The sequence below is a fragment of the Asparagus officinalis genome, chromosome 2 (genome assembly GCF_001876935.1).
Source record: "Asparagus officinalis chromosome 2, Aspof.V1, whole genome shotgun sequence".
Taxonomy (NCBI): Eukaryota; Viridiplantae; Streptophyta; class Magnoliopsida; order Asparagales; family Asparagaceae; genus Asparagus; species Asparagus officinalis.
The window spans coordinates 13,973,586-13,991,276 of NC_033795.1; the positions used below are offsets into that span (position 1 = coordinate 13,973,586).

Below are 17,691 nucleotides of genomic sequence, written 5' to 3' on the forward strand. Positions count from 1 at the left end.
TGAATAAATACCAAAAGCTAATCTCGAATTATAAACTAAAATTTACATACAATCATCCAGATCTTTAACCTGTCATTTTTTTCTGTAAGCTTACAATCTCTCTCTCTCTCTAAACTTTTTTCTCTCCCTAAAGTTTTTAATAAAACAAAGCATCGATCTCACTCTGCAAGTAGACACCAAATTACTAACTAAAACAAAGAACTCAAGCTAAATTCCTAAACAAAGCATTATGTAGAGCTCAATGCATTCTCTAAAGAATTTTCAATTGGTTAGTACCATAAAGGTTGAGTACAGTGACTTGAGTTGCATACCGTGACTCGGGTGAGTATAGGAACTCAGTATTTATCTAGATGATGAACAACGGACTTGATTTTCTCCTCGATTTTTTCATACAAATGTAGCACTGAATAGGATCTCTTGGTTAGATGCAAAACACGAGAATACTAAGATATCTAGGTTAATTTTTTTTTTCTTGGCTTTGATGGTGCTTGAGGGAGAGAGAGAAAATTGAGTTGAAATGAGGAGATGATCACCATGATTTAGGATCAGTGAGTTAGTAGATAAAGTTATATTCAAATAAAAAAGATTATGTTTTTAAACCTTCAAATTTGTTATCAACTAATAGTTTGGATGATATGATAAATTTAGTCTAAACTAAAGAAAATATTTGTAAAATTTAACTTTATCATCATCATTCAAATTTGTCATCAACTAGTAATTTGGATAAGAACATAAACTTAGTTTACTAAAGATAATCTTCCTAGATTTTAACTTTATCATCCTCATTAGGATAGGATAACCATGTACTAACTATCCAAAAGGTTCAAGGATAATACTAACTTTGGAAAGTTTTTCTTGAACTCACATTTTTATAAGGAGTATGATATGATCTGATCTACCATATAGTTCTCTAATAGTACATGATTCCCCAATTGTTTTTCTAATAAAACTAATTTGGGATAACTTTATGCAAAAGCCCCAAAACATAACATTGTACTTTTACTTGAAAACTTATTTTTGTGAAATGATTAATTACAGGATGGTACCTTGAGGTATCACGTACTTACATCGGTGATCTTGAGATTGTATATCTATAACAATAATTCTAAAGTATTGATTAATTTATGTTGGAAATTATGGTTAAATCTGGAATGAACAGAGAAATTTTGATGTGCTGTAATTTTAAACTTTTTCAGTTCACTATTGTGCGTTTGTGAAACGCTGTGCTTAAAGCAATATTTGGCCTACTCCGGTGCAAGGATCCTAAGGCCAAACTGCTTCTAAGAACAGTAATACAATACTCTGGTGTGCACCAACCCATTATTGTTAAAATCTCCTCGATCTATAAGACCTTTCGGTCAAGGCAAGGATCTCCTCGATCTCAGAACCTTTTGGTTCAAAACCTTTCGGTTTCAGGGCAAGTTCCTGCGGGCACAGTTTCTGCAGCAGCAGCACAACAGCAACAACGTCAAGATATCCTCGATCTGACGTTCGTATTTCAAGTTCGCACCAAGAGCTTCCCAATGGGCGCTATTTATAGGCTTCTAAAGCCAGCTCAACAGTCACCCTCAATTAATGTGGCTGTTACAAATCATAATGATAATTATGATTGTAACAATAATCCATTAAATTGATGTAAATGTTGTTATAATTGCTGCATGTAGTAACTCCTAAATACGAGGCAATCAATGGACGCGTTACTACGAAACGCGAAAGTCACGTCTCGGCAAATCAGACGAACATCGTCTGTAGGACGAAACTAGTCAAACGGGTGAACCTCGTCAAACAGGCGATCCTCGTCTGATCTGGTGAATCAGACGAACCTTGTCAATAAGACGAACATCGTAGAATAGGTAGAACCTTGTCAACCAATTAACGAACATCGTCTGATTGTGAGAACGCTAGGGTCACACCCCCATGCGAATGCGTAGCTCGTCCGCATGCTGCGAAGCAACCTGCAAGGCAACCTTCGTGGCGCAAAAGAGCGCATCCTCGCCCCCGATGCATCCGTGCGAAGTGCAAAGTGCGCCTGACAAAGCGCCACTTAGCGCCTCAGCCCGATTAGCCCCGATCCCCGACCCATTGGCTCACGAGTCCACGGCCCACTAGAAATTATGAGAGATTAATTAAAATAAAACACTTCTCGGTTTGCAGTTGGCAAGCCTCGAACAGAGGAACTTTTGAAACATCAAAACTTTAACTTTCCACTAGGCTACTAAGCATTTATGAAAACTAATTATAGTTAATATATATAGTTTGAAAACTTATTTTGAAAAGCGGTTTTGACCAAAAAAATCCAACAATTTACACGGATAACCTTAAAAGTTAGTTCTTATCCGGGCGCGAGAATCACAGGTGTAATTATAATTATAATCTCAGGATCAGCCGTGTATAGATACACAAACTCCAAAATTACTCGTAATTATAGGATAACTTGGCTTGTAATTATTATTACTCGCATAAACTTCCACGTCAAAGTCTCTTGACATCTATAAATACCGAAGTCCACTGCCGGACCCTCGCCATTTTTTCGCCCACCACCAGCCGCATTCTTTTCCTTCGGTCAACGAAACAAAAAAAGGTCAGATTTTTTCTCTCTCTCTTTCTTTGATCCTTTATATTTTCCCCTAAAGTTACAAAATTTATCTTTTTCTTAGATTCAAATACATATTTTCTTGATTTGTGTTTGTACCTGATTTTGCGCGAAAAGATTTGGGGATCGATTTGGATTTAGTTTCCGATGAGAATCGATTTCGGTTATGACATTTTAATATAGAGTTGAATTGGATAATTCAGTGCCTATGTTTAGATTGCGAAGTATGATTCTTTTGTTGAATTTTTTTTTCCACTACTCGATTTGGGAGATTTTTATAAACAAATTAATGTTTCCAGTGCTTTTAGAAACCCAAATGTTCCTTTTTTCAGCACAAACTGTACATGCAATACATTAATTGATTAAAGAGTTAGAAACTAAACATGTAATTTAAGTATACTTAGAAAACTTAAACATATAAATGTTCCCTTTTTCTCCCTAGATAATTAAGAATCAAGATGTACAAAGAGTGAGTGTGGCATAAATGAGGTTGTTATGATGGTGAGTGGATAGGCACTAACCCTCTATTTGGGAGTTCACTGGTGAATGGGAAGGGAAGGGGAAAGATAAGGAAAGGGAAGGGAAAATATAATATTATGTTTGGGAGTTCATTATAGGGAACTGAAAGGGAAGTTATTTCACAATGTGTTCAAATTAATATCAGCCATTGGATTGAAATCATGATGGGTTTGGTACCTTCACCCCCATTCCAACCCAATTTGGAGGGTAATGTAAGCACACTGATAGAACGTTAACGGAGGCGAATTTTGCACCTCCATGCAACCCCCACATCTCCATTGACCCTTTACGAAAATCCCTTACGGATTGAATATTTTACTTTCTTCTCCCTCCTTATATTCACTCCCATACAAACAAAGTTTAAGAGGTATAAGAATGAGTGCATTAGGAATGTAGAGGTTAGATAAAACGACAGAAGATTTTATTGGTCATATGCATAGGAGGCTGTTAAATGTACCGATTAGGAGAAATGTTAAATTAATTACAATTAGCGCGAGCAGATCTAGAGGCAGGCCTATGAGAACTTCGTTGGAAGTAGCTAAGACTGATATGGATGATGATTAGCGCAGTGGAGGCGATAGCTCTCAACAGAACAAAATGGGAAAAAAATAGAATTCCTTTAGCCAACCTCAAAACATGGGGGAAAATGGGGGGAAAAATAGAATTCATTTAGCCAACCTCAAAACATGGGATAAAGACGCTGTTGTTAAATGTTCGTGAAAGTTAGTATTTGTTCTTTGAACCCTATCATCTGGTAACATTTAATGCAGTTTGTTAATGAATAACTCAAACTTACCTGGTGCAGTTACTGCCGTGCTCGTGAGTCCCCAAGCCATGAGCTTAGCATGCATCGCTTGCCACAGTGTAGACAGTCCAACGCATTCCTTCAGAAGCTACTCCGTTTCAAGCTCAGAGGGCGAAGGGAGATGCGGTGCCCTAGTTAACTGCATAACGAGGAAAGTCGCTGCAAACAACACAACACGGTCTAAAGTTGTTCCAGTCTCAAACATTGCTGGCTCTCAAGGGATCCCTGGAACTCCTCGTCTTGTGAGGAGCCGTGCAGTTACTAGAGACTTTGTACGAGACTGGAATTTCGACGAAATTGAGAATTAGTTTGTGAGTGATGGCTTCTTGGTGGATTCTAGCAATGTGCATATTGTCTTTTTGTCTTTGACAATTTTTCCACTGGTTTTTGTTGTTTGCGTGTGATAATTTTATCTGGACCTGCAAGAAATTACCACAATAACGTTCTTATAACTATGTACATTAAGATAGTGCTAAAGCCGAGGTGTTTATGGTTCTTTTGTACTGGTTTCAGAGGCTAATGTGCTCTTATATCTGATGATGGAGATGGCTATTTGGTTGGTACTTGATGTTGTCACGTTTTGATGTTTAAACTGAACTAAATTCTCTAAGATTAGACCAAAGAGATAGTCTTAGTTTTTAGCGCAGAGATAGTCTTAACTTTTTTTTGATGCGGAATGAAAGAACTTCGAGGCTTTATCCATCTGTTTTGAAGAGAGGAGATCAATGGCAACTGCTATTTTAAAAAAAAACAAAAACAAAAAGGAAATATAGAAAGAGAATATGTCATGATGATCTGTTTGCTTGCAACTGGTGGAATTTTCCCAAGAATTTTAAAAAAATGAATATTCAAACAAATGAAATTTAAGGATAAGATAGGCATTGACACTGATCACAATACTTGTATTTCTCGATTTTTCTGACTTGCTCATGTGTATGACCAAAATTGGAAGATGGAGAAAGTCAGTATCCGCATAGTTGCTTGTGTACTCTATGGAGAGAAAAAGTAATTTAGATTTCATTACTTTAGAGCATGGTGATGGTCTGAATTTTAAATGTTTAGCTCTTTTTTCGTCATGCATAATAAAAAGATTTGAGCTCGGTAAGCCTTTCCATCTAATCTATCCCTTTGTTTTCCTCTCTTCCTTTCTAAAGTTCTGCCTTGCATTTGGGATAATCCTCTAGATCTCAGCTTCTGCGCTTCTGCTTATCTTTTCAATAGAAGAAGACCGATGATACTAATATTATTTGATTAAGAAGGTAAAGAAGGAAACATAGAAGGAGAACATATGACTATGAGCTGTTAGCTTGCACCTGGTGGAATCTTCAAAAATATAAAAACTGAATATTCAAACAAATGAAAGTTTTTCGATCACTGACTTGAGTTTTAACAAAATCAGAAGCTTGAGAAAAGTCAGAGGGGAATAACTAATAGAAGTTCTCTGAAGTCGCGAGTACTTAAACCAGTGTCGGTTCTGAGATTTTAGGGCCATGTGCGAAAAATAAACACGGGGCCCTTCTCTATATACAAAATATCAACAAATTCATTTCCAATTTGAATCCCTAAAATGCTAGGGAACAAAATGTTACCGATCAGACATTAAAATATTACCTGATTTTTTTCTCATCTGGATAGTCTTTAACATACTTTTCAAGTGCTATTGCCCATTCTTCATCTCTTCGGTCACCTGAATAAAATGTTACTGATCAGATAAATACATGTAATCCCACCTTAATAAAGCTTTCCAATAGAGCAAATAGTCCACAATAAAAAATATTTGCATATTATGTTCCTCTTGTTATGTGCTTACCTTCATAAGAGATATCGAAACCTTTAGCATCAAAAAGTATTATCGAAAAATTGTCCTCCTTGCATTTTTAGCTGCAAAATCACTAATTAAGCTTTTAACATCAATTTTATCTATAAAACCATTTTCAATGGATATCAAAGCTAGTCCATTTAATCTTTCTTATGACATGGTCGATCTCAGATAAGATTTTAATAATTTTAATTTTAAAAAACTTTTTTCTACAGATGCGACTGTAACATGTATAGTCAATAATATTCTATAAGCAATACATGTATTTGGAAAACAATTTCATATTTTTAAGAAATTCAGTATATCAATAGCCATCTTTATTTCTTTTGGTAAAATATTTCGTAAGATTTTTAGTTCTCCAAATAAATCTTTCGCATCAAGATCAGAAAATGTTTTATATTTTAGAACAATTTTAAGATTATCACAACATGCTTTCATTATTATCATCTAATGAATTTAACTTTTCTGAACCAAACAAAAATCCAAAAATATCTTCATATGCTTTATATTGCTCAAACCTTTTCTTTAGTGAACCAATAGCTTGATCTATAATATACAAAAAATAATTGTTTCTAAAAGATTCTTCAGCTGATTGTGTTGTCTCCTCATTAACATTCTCATCAATTTGTTTTTACTACAGATTTGATGTTTTACTTGAAATACAGAATCAATTTTTATTTTAGTAGCAATTTCTTTAGCAATTTTTAAAGCTTGTGTGAGCCCAACTTCTCTATAATCCTCAAAAAAACTAATCAATCCTTTTACTTGATCTATAGCAATATCAATAAGAATGTATTTAGATTGTAAAGATTTGCTAATTAAGTTAAAAACAAATAATCATACTTAATAAAAATTTGAAATTTCCAATTCGATGTGTTGCTAAAGAATCTGCTTCACTCCTTATTTTGAAGTCATTATCAGTGTCTGCTAACTGAAGTAGCACTTCTCTTATTTTAAGCGTTTGGAATCTAATTGCTTTAACACTTTCAATATGACTTTCCCAACGTGTAGCCGACAATGACTTCACAGTTAAACCTTTTACATTATTTATTAAAATTTGACATCGCTTTGTTGAGTGAGAAAATAGTGTATAAATACATTGTATCACTCTAAAAAAATCTTTTGCTTTACCACAACAATTTGTCATATCACAAAGTGTTAAATTAAGACTATGACAACCACAAGGCGTGTATAATGCTCTAGGATTTATATCAAGTAATTTTTTTTTTACACCTTGGTGTCTCCCTTTCATATTAGACCCATTATCATACCCTTGATCTCGTACATTATCAGTATCAAGATCAAGAGTTTTTAGCACATTTTGTAATTCTTCAAAAAGTACTTGTCCAGATGTATCATTTACTTTTAAAAATTCTATAAAAAATTCTTCTATTTTTATCGGATTTGTAGAAATATCGACACATCGTAATATTAAAGTCATTTGTTCTTGGTGATTTGCATCCAGAGTACAATCAAGTATTACTGAAAAATATTTAGCTTCTTTAATTTTTTGAACTATTACACATTTGATTTTTGAAAATAACATACTTATCAATTTATTTTGAATGCTATGACCAAGATAATGATAATGAATTTCATCATGGTCAATACGTCGAACATGTTCTTGCATTACCGGATCCCATTCTGCAATCATTTCAATTAGGTCTAAAAAATTTTCATTATTATTTTGATAAGTTCTCTCATTTGTTCCTCGAAATACCAAGTTATGTTTAACAAGACATTTAACAACATAAATTATTCTTTGTTATACTTTCTTCCAATATTCATTCTCTTTATTAATTTGCTCTTGACTATTTTTATCGATTATTTTATTTTTCTTTAATCTTATGCATAAATCAAGCCAAGTATTCATGTTAATGATGTGCTCATTAGTTGTTTCATGTTCTTTAAGCCTAGCACTAATATGTATCCAATCATTAAATCCTTTATTTATTAAAAAAACTTTCTTAAAATTATTTTTAAACAATTTATAACAAAAACAGAATACTTTATCGATATCCTTTGAATAAACTAACCATTCCGTATCGCATTTCTCTCCATTTGATAAATGCCTAGTGTAAAATGTCGAAGAAAAACATCTTCCTAATTTATCTTTAGGACCTTTTTCGACTAATAGATCTCTTATAGGGTTATTTTCCACTAATATATCTCTAAATTTTGTATCCAAATTATCCCAAATTCTTGGATCATAAATATTCAAATTCATGAGCATGGACTGATTAGGTTGTTCATTACCTAAAATATTTTCATTCTCATTTTCATTTTTATTGTCAATATCAATTTCATTCTAATTCTGATTCTCATTTGTACTTTCATTTTCATTTTCATTCTGATTCTCATTTTCATTATCATTTTTATTTTTATTTTCATTTTCATTATGATTCTCATTTTCATTATCATTTTCATTTTCATTATGATTCTCATTTTCATTATTATTTTCATTTTTACTTTGATCATCAACATTTTCATTCTCATACTCATTCAGGCCCAAATTATTAATGTTATTATTTTTAATTGAATTTTCAACTAAATCTTGTGTTTCTCTAACAATGAATTTATCAAGCGCTCCACTTTGAGTTTGAACAAATTATTCGATTTTTTTCTTGCATTTATCATATCCAGAAGGATACTTTCTTGGAGGCATTTCTATAATAAAACAAAAATATATTACAATCAAATTGAAAGAAGTCAAAAGATTCGGAACAATACAACCTAATTTGAAGCCTTAAATCAAGTGGAAGAGGTACTCGAGTAGTCTACAAAAGATAGTTGACTTTTCTCTTCCCACGGTCCCACCTGTAAAATGAAAGAAAGAATTCATAAGAAAAAGAAAAAAAATAGTTCAAATAGAGGTATATATATATAATATACTAACAACCTAAATACCACAGCGAAAATACATAGCAAACATGAAGTTAAAATAGGAAAAATAATTACCTGATCTGATATGAAGATTGCTTCCCTTTTCACTAGAGAAAATACACACGAATTCACAAACTAGTTATCTGATCGGCCGATCTGATCGTAGGATGATGGATCATGGGATGATGGATCGGCCGATTGGTGGATTGATTTGCAGAATCGTAGGCTGCAGTGAACGGAGAGAATGAGAGAAGATGGAGGGTCCGAGTCGTTCAGTTCGTAGAGAAGAAAGAGGATGAAAGCGATGTCACGTGAAGAAATGGCTGGAGATAGGTAGGTGGAGGGTCTATCAATTAATGCAGTTACCTTTTTTTGCCAATATCAATGCTAATTCTGCCTCTTTAAATTCCTTATCCTTTTGATATTACTATAATAACATATATACATATAAATATAATTTTAAAAAATTTTGGGGCCCACAATTTTAGGGGGCCCTGTGCGGTGGATTAGCCCGCATAGCTCTAGAACTGGGCCTGACTTAAACAACAGAGGCCAGCAAAGTATACATTACTCCTCAACCCCTATGCTGTAAAAATTTGATTCTGAGTGATCGAACATAAAAGCTGGTGAACGACCTTGTCAATAATTGTCCTACTATCACCAACCAAGGAAAAAAATATAGAGTGCTTGTACGGTAATTCCATATTGCTCTGAATCAATGCATATGCTCCCATTTTTAATAAAAGTTCCATCTAGAAGCATATATGCCACGTAATGTGTTTATTCTCCGTGGGTATCTGGTAGACATGTATGTAGGGATATAACTGGCAATTTGACTGCATAAGCAATAAGGAAGCACATGATATGACTGATTAGCTAATCTCTCAAATTCCAATGTTGGTTCTTTGAAACCATATAAACCCAAACCTAGAACCCCTATTAAGAAAAAGAGGAAATTGCTTCTAGCCCCCAATTTCCTTACAAGTACCCCCCCCCAAGACTTTTTCAATGCTCCCAAAACCCCCAAAAGCAAAGCCATAATTTCCTGAGCCTTCAAATGTAGGCATATAAAATTGCTTATAGGTCCCTTAGCTCAGCTCGGCACAAACCGACAAACCAACGAGGCAACGAGATTGACTAATCACACGCAAGCAACGGAATACGTCCATTCGCGTGCGGGATCAAGCCAAGTGTTCAAAGAGTCAACGAGTCATCCAACCAAGGGCATACTCGGACGAATCACGATCGAATCAAGATCGGTTTCGGACTCGAACTCAAAAGTGGATTTACTGCCTAATCGGGATCCGGATTTACTACCAAATCAGGTCAACGAATCAAGTCTGGATAAATCAACCACAGAACCGAATCACGGATAGAACCAAGAGCGGAAAACGACGAAACAACCATGCCTAAGGGGTCTCGGCCAAAGCCGATCCACCCATGGGTGGCTCGGCCAAGAGCCGAGCCACCTATGGGTGGCTCGGCCCAGAGCCGAGCCACCTTGAGGTGGCTCGGCCCAGTGCCGCCCACCCATAGGTGGCCGACAGTGTCCTGTGCGCGGGCACAGTAAAGAGAGCCTATAAATAGGCCACTTGGTTCATTTGTTCAAGGGTTGGAAATTTTGGAGGCGAAGCTCTGCCGGATTTAAGACTCGAAACTTAAAAAAGATTGGAGCTTTGGGACTTCGGGGACTCACTCTTCCAGATCTGGTGCTCAGCGATCGTCAACGCCAAAAAAGGCAGGTGTTCGAGAGGACCGGATCTCAGATCTACGCAGACGTACTCCGGATCTAAGCTTGGTCTTAGATCCCGAGACTTGGACGATTGTTTCCTTGGTGAATCAATCCTCCCCGGCTATTATTTCCTTTGTGGAATAATACCCGTCGTACTGCTTAGATCTGACCGGATCTAGATCTCGCGGTGGTCCACGGATAAACCCCGGCGCAGGCAAAGAACCCACACAAAGCAAGAGACCGCAAAACAGGATCTTGCGATTCGTTCGACAAATAAGAAGAAAGTTGTAATTTTCTTTATTTCTTGTGTTCAGAGGGCGTGGTGACTCTCTCGAAGAGAGCCCGCCAAAGGCAACGTCAACGCCTTGCGAAACGATTCGCAAAGGCCATGGAGTCAGTTGACGGGATCCGCTACAACGTGGATCTGAAGAACAAGAGAGGCAAACAGTCTCAGCAACAGATGAACGGCGCCAAGCCGCCAACGAACGAATGGGTCCGTTTCAAACGGAACCGATCGACGCTGGAGGAGCGCATTCGTAAACGCCGCGCACTATCAGCGCAGGCACGGGTTCAAGCCGAAGAAGCCCGTAGAAAACTGCAGAAAGAGGTAGCCAAGAAGCCGCCACCAACTCGCAAAGTTTGGAGGCCGAAGTCTGAAGCGGCGGTTCAGGCCAAAAAGCAGCAACTGCAGCCTCCAACCAAAATTCAACCTCCGGCGAACCAAGCTAAGTCGCTGAGAATTCCCATAGCTACTTCGGGAGATCATGCAGAATCCTCCCGAAGGAGAAAGCCAGTCTTGGAGCGCCTCGGTCCAATTCCCGACGAGAGAGGCAAAGCTCCAGTTCACGAGCGTTTGGGCCCGATGAAGAAGCCCAGAACGACTCGACACGCTGGGGGTCGCCGTCACTTCCAGTATAACAAAGAACTCAAGGCAGCTGCGCTCACCAACTTGCGCATCGAAGTCCAAGAGCACGCTGAAGACTCGCGCCCACAAAGGCACGTTTCGAGGTGTGTAACTTTTGAAAATCCAAATAAGGCAGTTCTCCCTCAGAAGGAAACGTTGTCGTCTGACGATGATTACGTTATACCTGAGAAATTGTGCCAACACACGATAGGTTGCTCTGATTTTCAAACAGACGAGCTGTACTATCGTGCTAGGGGTACGAATAGAACCAGGAAGAGGAGTCCCCGAGAACAGGAAATTCAATGTCCCTGTTCCAAACTCATTCGGGCGGTATTGTCTGAATGCAACTGCATCAAGGCAGTCCCCGAAAGAGTTTCAGTTTTTGAGAGACTTAGTGCGGAGACGCCAAAACCAAGGTCTAGGCGTTCCCAACGAAGAAGAAGGGTGGTTGAAGATGAAGAATTCCCGAGGGTCACCGCTAATATGACAAGCAAAGAGACCTCATCACGGGATAATCTCGAGTCGATTCTGAAAGCATCCCGGCGTCTAACCCGTCTGCAGTCTGGAGCAATCGCACGAGGAACTTATGGTAGGGTTCGGACAAGAGTACCTTCAGAAGGTGAAGAGTCGGATACCTGCTCCGCAGTCGCATCAGATAATACAGTGTCCAGTGAGGGGGAACCCCGCGAGTCACTGATGATAAGCGCGGAACAAGTGGCCAAGATGCTCGAAGATGCCATAGCCAAACAACAGGAAAGCTTTAGGTTCGAGATGCAGATGGCCATGCAGACTATGAGAGAAATGCATGAGCAACAAATGCAGGCACTGACGAACCAGCGAGGTGAACCAAGCCGCCGTAACCAGGTTGTTCAGGAAGAGGAGCACACGGATAGGGATGGAGCTCACAATGCCAATAACCCTCCCGTCAATGCAGGGGGTGGTAACGAGGATGCCAACGAGGATACAAGTGAAGACTTGAAGATCAAAGATCTCGAGAGCAAAATCAACACATTGATCTCCGCTCAAGAGATGAAGAAGACGGGCATTCCCTGTCCATACCCAAGAGAGTGGGAATCGATCCCATATCCGGCGAAGTTCAATCTAATCAACTTCACGCCGTTCGATGGGAAGGGTTCCCCCACTCAGCATTTGATTTATTTCAAATCGCACCTGGGTATTATTTCCGACAATGAACCTCTGATGGTGCGGTCATTCGTCGGCACTCTTCGCGGAGCCGCCTTCGATTGGTACCGCCGCCTCAAACCAGGAAGCGTGAACAGCTGGGATGACATGGAGACCAAATTCCTGGCCAATTTCTTCGACGACGACACCGAGATATCTATCAGATCGCCGCCTCAAGCCAGGAAGCATAAATAGCTGGGACGACATGGAAACAAAATTCCTCGCTAACTTCTTCGACGACGACACCGAGATATCTATCGGATCATTGCTCGATAGGAATTCATTCTCCCGCCCTGCCATAATAATCTGTCCTTAGACGTATTGGAAGCAATGGGGACAGCACCGTCTGACACTTGGAAGGATCGGAAGGTCCGAGGGGAGCAGGCTGAGCGATTCCTTAGAAGGAAGAAGGCCGAGAGGAACCAACCGACGGTTAATCCGATGGACTCAAACTTGGGAACAGCACCGTCTGACACTTGGAAGGATCTGAAGGTGCGCGGTGAACAAGTTGAACGTTTCCTCCGAAGGAAGAAGGCCGAGAGGAACCTACCGACGGCTAATCCTCTGGACTCAAACTTCGCCTCTCGTGGTAAGGGCAAAACACCTGCAGCTACTGGTGGTGCTAATCAAGCGTCACAACAGCAATCCCGAAGGCAGCAAAAGACTTCGGGTCCGAGACTCCAAAAAGAGTATTCCTTCAAGGACGAAGACGTTCCAGCCATCTTCGAATCCCTCCTTGAAGGTAACAAGATCAAGCTACCACCTATCACAAATCAGGAGGAAGCTGACAACACTACGGACCCAAAGTACTGTGCATACCACAGGAGGGTCGTTCATCCCACCAAGGATTGCTTTGCTCTCAAGAATAGCATTCAGACCTTGGTTGAAGCCGGCGTCATAACGCTAAGGTAAGCCAAATAAGAACGGCAAAACTCCAAAGAGTATACGAGTATAAACTGTTTCTCAATCCTCCGACCGGTATAAGAGGTTAAACTACTCCCTGATACTCCAATAGGTATATGAGTCTAAACTGTTTCCCCACTTTTGACGGGAAGTTCCTGGAGAATATTAAGCTAATATTCTTAAGGATAACCCGGTTAGGTAACTGATAATAATGTCCGAACCAGTTCCGCAGAGGAAACTGGGGGTGGACGATTTATGTAACGGGAAGTTCCCAAAACCACAGCAATGTAATGAATAAGAACTCCCATTCAAATTCTCACCGTGTCTGTGCACTCAACACTCTCTCTGTTAGAGTCTGGACGTAAAGTACCCACTTGGTCAAACCTTCTTACAGTTAGGACCACAGTCAAAATCCCCTCTCGATTCCCCCAATGAACGAGAGGTCCACAAATTGAGCGATCAAACCTTCCTACAGTTAGGATTGTCTCAAAACACCCACTTGGTCAAACCTTCTTACAGTTAGGACCACAGTCAAAATCCCCTCTCGATTCCCCCAATGAACGAGAGGTCCACAAATTGAGCGATCAAACCTTCCTACAGTTAGGATTGTCTCAAAACACCCACTTGGTCAAACCTTCTTACAGTTAGGACCACAGTCAAAATCCCCTCTCGATTCCCCCAATGAACGAGAGGTCCACAAATTGAGCGATCAAACCTTCCTACAGTTAGGATTGTCTCAAAACACCCACTTGGTCAAACCTTCTTACAGTTAGGACCACAGTCAAAATCCCCTCTCGATTCCTCCAATGAACGAGAGGTCCACTTTCAAATCGAGTGATCAAACCTTCCTACAGTTAGGGTCATCTCAAACTCCTGCTTGGTCAAACCTTCCTACAGTTAGGACCAAAACCGCAATTCACTCTCGATAAACGAGAAATTCATCTTTAGTTCGGTAATCAAACCTTCCGACAGTTAGGGTTATCCGAATCTTTTCGATTCTCGGAGTGGAGATCCCACTCTCAGTTTCACCTTTCCGGATTCTGGAGGTGGAGATCCCACCTCGAGTCTCCTTTCCAGTTGAAGATGGAATATAAAATTCTTCTTCTTCATTGTCGGGAGATAGAATATAAAAATTCTTCCCCCATTTCGGGTTCGTCTTTGCCCCAAGAGAAGACACCACCTTTTTCAAATCCCAAAATTTGTGCCTCACAGGTACTAGGAAGTTTATCCCGAATCCTAAGCAGGGATAAGTCTGCGCCTAACACGCGCTGCCGGTTTAGTCTTTTTCCGCACAAAAAGACACCAGAGTTCGATTCTGGGGTATTCTATCCTGAAACCTAAGCAAGGATAAGTCTGCGCCTAACCCGCGCTGCCGGTTAGTTCTTAACCGTTGAAAAGAACATCCGTCCACATATTCAACATTGTGGCAGGTTGTTATTAATAACACCAAAATCCATGCCTTACACGCATGGGGAATTTCATCCTGAATCCTAAGAAAGGATATGCCGACGCCTAACACGCGTCGCCGGTTTAGTCTTTTACCGATTGAAAAAGACACCAGAATACCAGTCTGGGGTATTTTTATCCCGAAGCCTAAGTAGGGATAAGTCAACGTCTAATACACGTTGCTGGGTAGCCTATTCCCATAACAATGGTAAAGCCTATGTATTCAACATCATAGCACAAAGTCTAAGAGAATTCACTCTCTTAGCACAACGTTACATGCGGAACGGATTTAGACAATCCGCATGCTAGCCCGACTCAAACGGTAGTCGGTAAAGGCTAATCAAATCCGTTAAAGGCTTGGGGTTAGCCAAAAATCCTAAAGTCAACGCCTAACACGCGTCGCCGGGTAGTCTATTCCCGTGAGAAAGACGAAGTCTACGTATTCGAAGTCGTAGCATCAAGTCTAAGGGAGTTCATTCCTTTAGCACAACGTCACATGCGGAACGGACTTAAGACAATCCGCATGTAAGCCCGATTCAAACGGTAATCGGTAAAAGCATGACAAATCCGTTGAGGGCTGAGGATTTGCCAAAAATCCTAAGTCAACGTCTGATACACGTTGCTGTTTAGTCTTTTCACAGGAGAAAGACGAAGTCTACGTATTCAATATCGTAGCACTAAAAGAGTTAACTCTTTTAGCATAACGTCACATGCGGAACGGACTTAAAACAATCCGCATGCTAGCCCGACTCAAACGGTAGTCGGTAAAGGCGCATCAAACCCGTTGATGGCTGAGGATTTGCCAAAAATCCTATAAATACGAAAGTCACTGACGCATCAGCTTCTTTAGTTGGTCTCGTGACCTGAGCAACATACGACGTTCAAAACCCTAAGGTCTACGCCAGACAACGCGTAACCTTAGGTCAACGCCAGTCAACGCGTTGCGATCAAAAGGTCAACGTACGACGGTCAAAACCCCAGGGTCAACGCCGGACAACGCGTAACCTTAGGTCAACGCCAGTCAACGCGTTGCGAGCAAAAATTCAACGTACGACGTTCGAAACCCTAGGGTTAACGCCGGTCAACGCATAACCCTAGGTCAACGCCAGTCAACGCGTTGCAAGCAAAAAGGTCAACGTACGACGGTCAAAACCCCAGGGTCAACGCCGGACAACGCGTAACCCTAGGTCAACGCCTATCAATGCGTTGCAATGAAAGAATCAATACTCCGAAAAGTATACGAGTATAAACTGCTTCTTACTCCAATAAGGTATATGAGTATAAACTGTTCCCTAATTTTGGTTGAGAAGTTTCTGGAGAGTATTTTTCTAAAAAATATTCTTAAGGATAACTCAACAACACAACGCCGGACAACGCGTTGCACATAAAAACTCGACGCCAGCAATCGATGGTCAATTCTACGAGCTGAAGATCAAAAATCAGGAATCGACTTCAAGGTTCAAAATTTCCGACAAACGGTCAGACAATAAATGCAGCACCGGAACCCTTACAGACATTCGACAAAGCACCGAATAGCCTGAAGGATTGAAGGAATCAAGAACACAAGTCATTCCAAGGTCCCATTACACCGACTGAAGGTGGGGACAATCATATCCAAAGTATTCCAGACTCTTCTATAAAAGAACGAGACTGAAATACTTTGGAGGGGGTATCTGTAGGCATATAAAATTGCTTATAGGTCCCTTAGCTCAGCTCGGCACAAACCGACAAACCAACGAGACGACGAGATTGACTAATCGCACGCAAGCAACGGAATACGTCCATTCGCGTGCGGGATCAAGCCAAGTGTTCGAAGAGTCAACGAGTCATCCAACCAAAGGCATACTCGGACGAATGACGATCGAATCAAGATCGGTTTCGGACTCCAACTCAGAAGCGGATTTACTGCCTAATCGGGATCCGGATTTACTGCCAAATCAGATCAGCAAATCGAATCCGAACCTATCAACTACAAAACCGGAAAACGGGCACAAAGAGGCAAAACGACAAACACCTGGAGGTCGGCTCACCGAGCCACCAAGGAGGCTCGGTGGCCGAGCCACCAAGTGGTGGCTCGGCCGAGCCACCTAGGTGGCTCGGTGGCCGAGCCACCTTGGGGTGGCTCGGCCACCTCCGAGCCACCAAATGGTGGCTCGGAGGCCGAGCCACCTCCTTGGTGGCTCGGCGGCCACCAAGGTGGCTCGGCCACCACCGAGCCACCAAGAGGTGGCTCGGTGGCCGAGCCACCAAGGTGGCCGGCCGAGCCACCTCTTGGTGGCTCGGCATGAGCCGAGCCACCTTGAGGTGGCCGGCCATCTGAGTGTCGGCCACACGTGCACACGGGCACAGTGACGCTTGGCTATAAATAGGAGAGGGGGTTGTTCATTTTGAAAGGTTGGAAATTTTGGAGGGGAAGCTCTGCCGGATTCAAGACTCGAAACTTAAAAAAGATTGGAGCTTTGGGACTTCGGGGACTCACTCTTCCAGATCTGGTGCTCAGCGATCGTCAACGCCAAAAAAGGCAGGTGTTCGAGAGGACCGGATCTCAGATCTACGCAGACGTACTCCGGATCTAAGCTTGGTCTTAGATCCCGAGACTTGGACGATTGTTTCCTTGGTGAATCAATCCTCCCCGGCTATTATTTCCTTTGTGGAATAATACCCGTCGTACTGCTTAGATCTGATCGGATCTAGATCTCGCGGTGGTCCACGGATAAACCCCGGCGCAGGCAAAGAACCCACACAAAGCAAGAGACCGCAAAACAGGATCTTGCGATTCGTTCGACAAATAAGGAGAAAGTTGTAATCTTTGTTTCTTTTTCTTTGATTTTCATTGTAACCGGATCTTATAAAAAGACCGGATCTTTTGTAACTCAAAAAGGTTGTTATTTTGAGATCACAATGA

General features: G+C 40.6%; 1 protein-coding gene across 1 annotated transcript; it reads left to right on the plus strand.

Moving 5' to 3' along the window:
- On the plus strand, nt 2,503-4,457 carry LOC109829422. The gene is made up of 2 exons (XM_020396548.1): nt 2,503-2,581; nt 3,918-4,457. Exon 2 carries the CDS (start codon nt 3,947-3,949, stop codon nt 4,223-4,225), a length of 279 nt encoding a protein of 92 aa, XP_020252137.1. The 5' UTR covers nt 2,503-2,581; nt 3,918-3,946; the 3' UTR covers nt 4,226-4,457.

What these genes read in the sequence shown, in the direction of transcription:
- LOC109829422 (XM_020396548.1), top strand. Translation starts at nt 3,947, where the DNA reads ATGAGCTTAGCATGCATCGCTTGCCACAGTGTAGACAGTCCAACGCAT.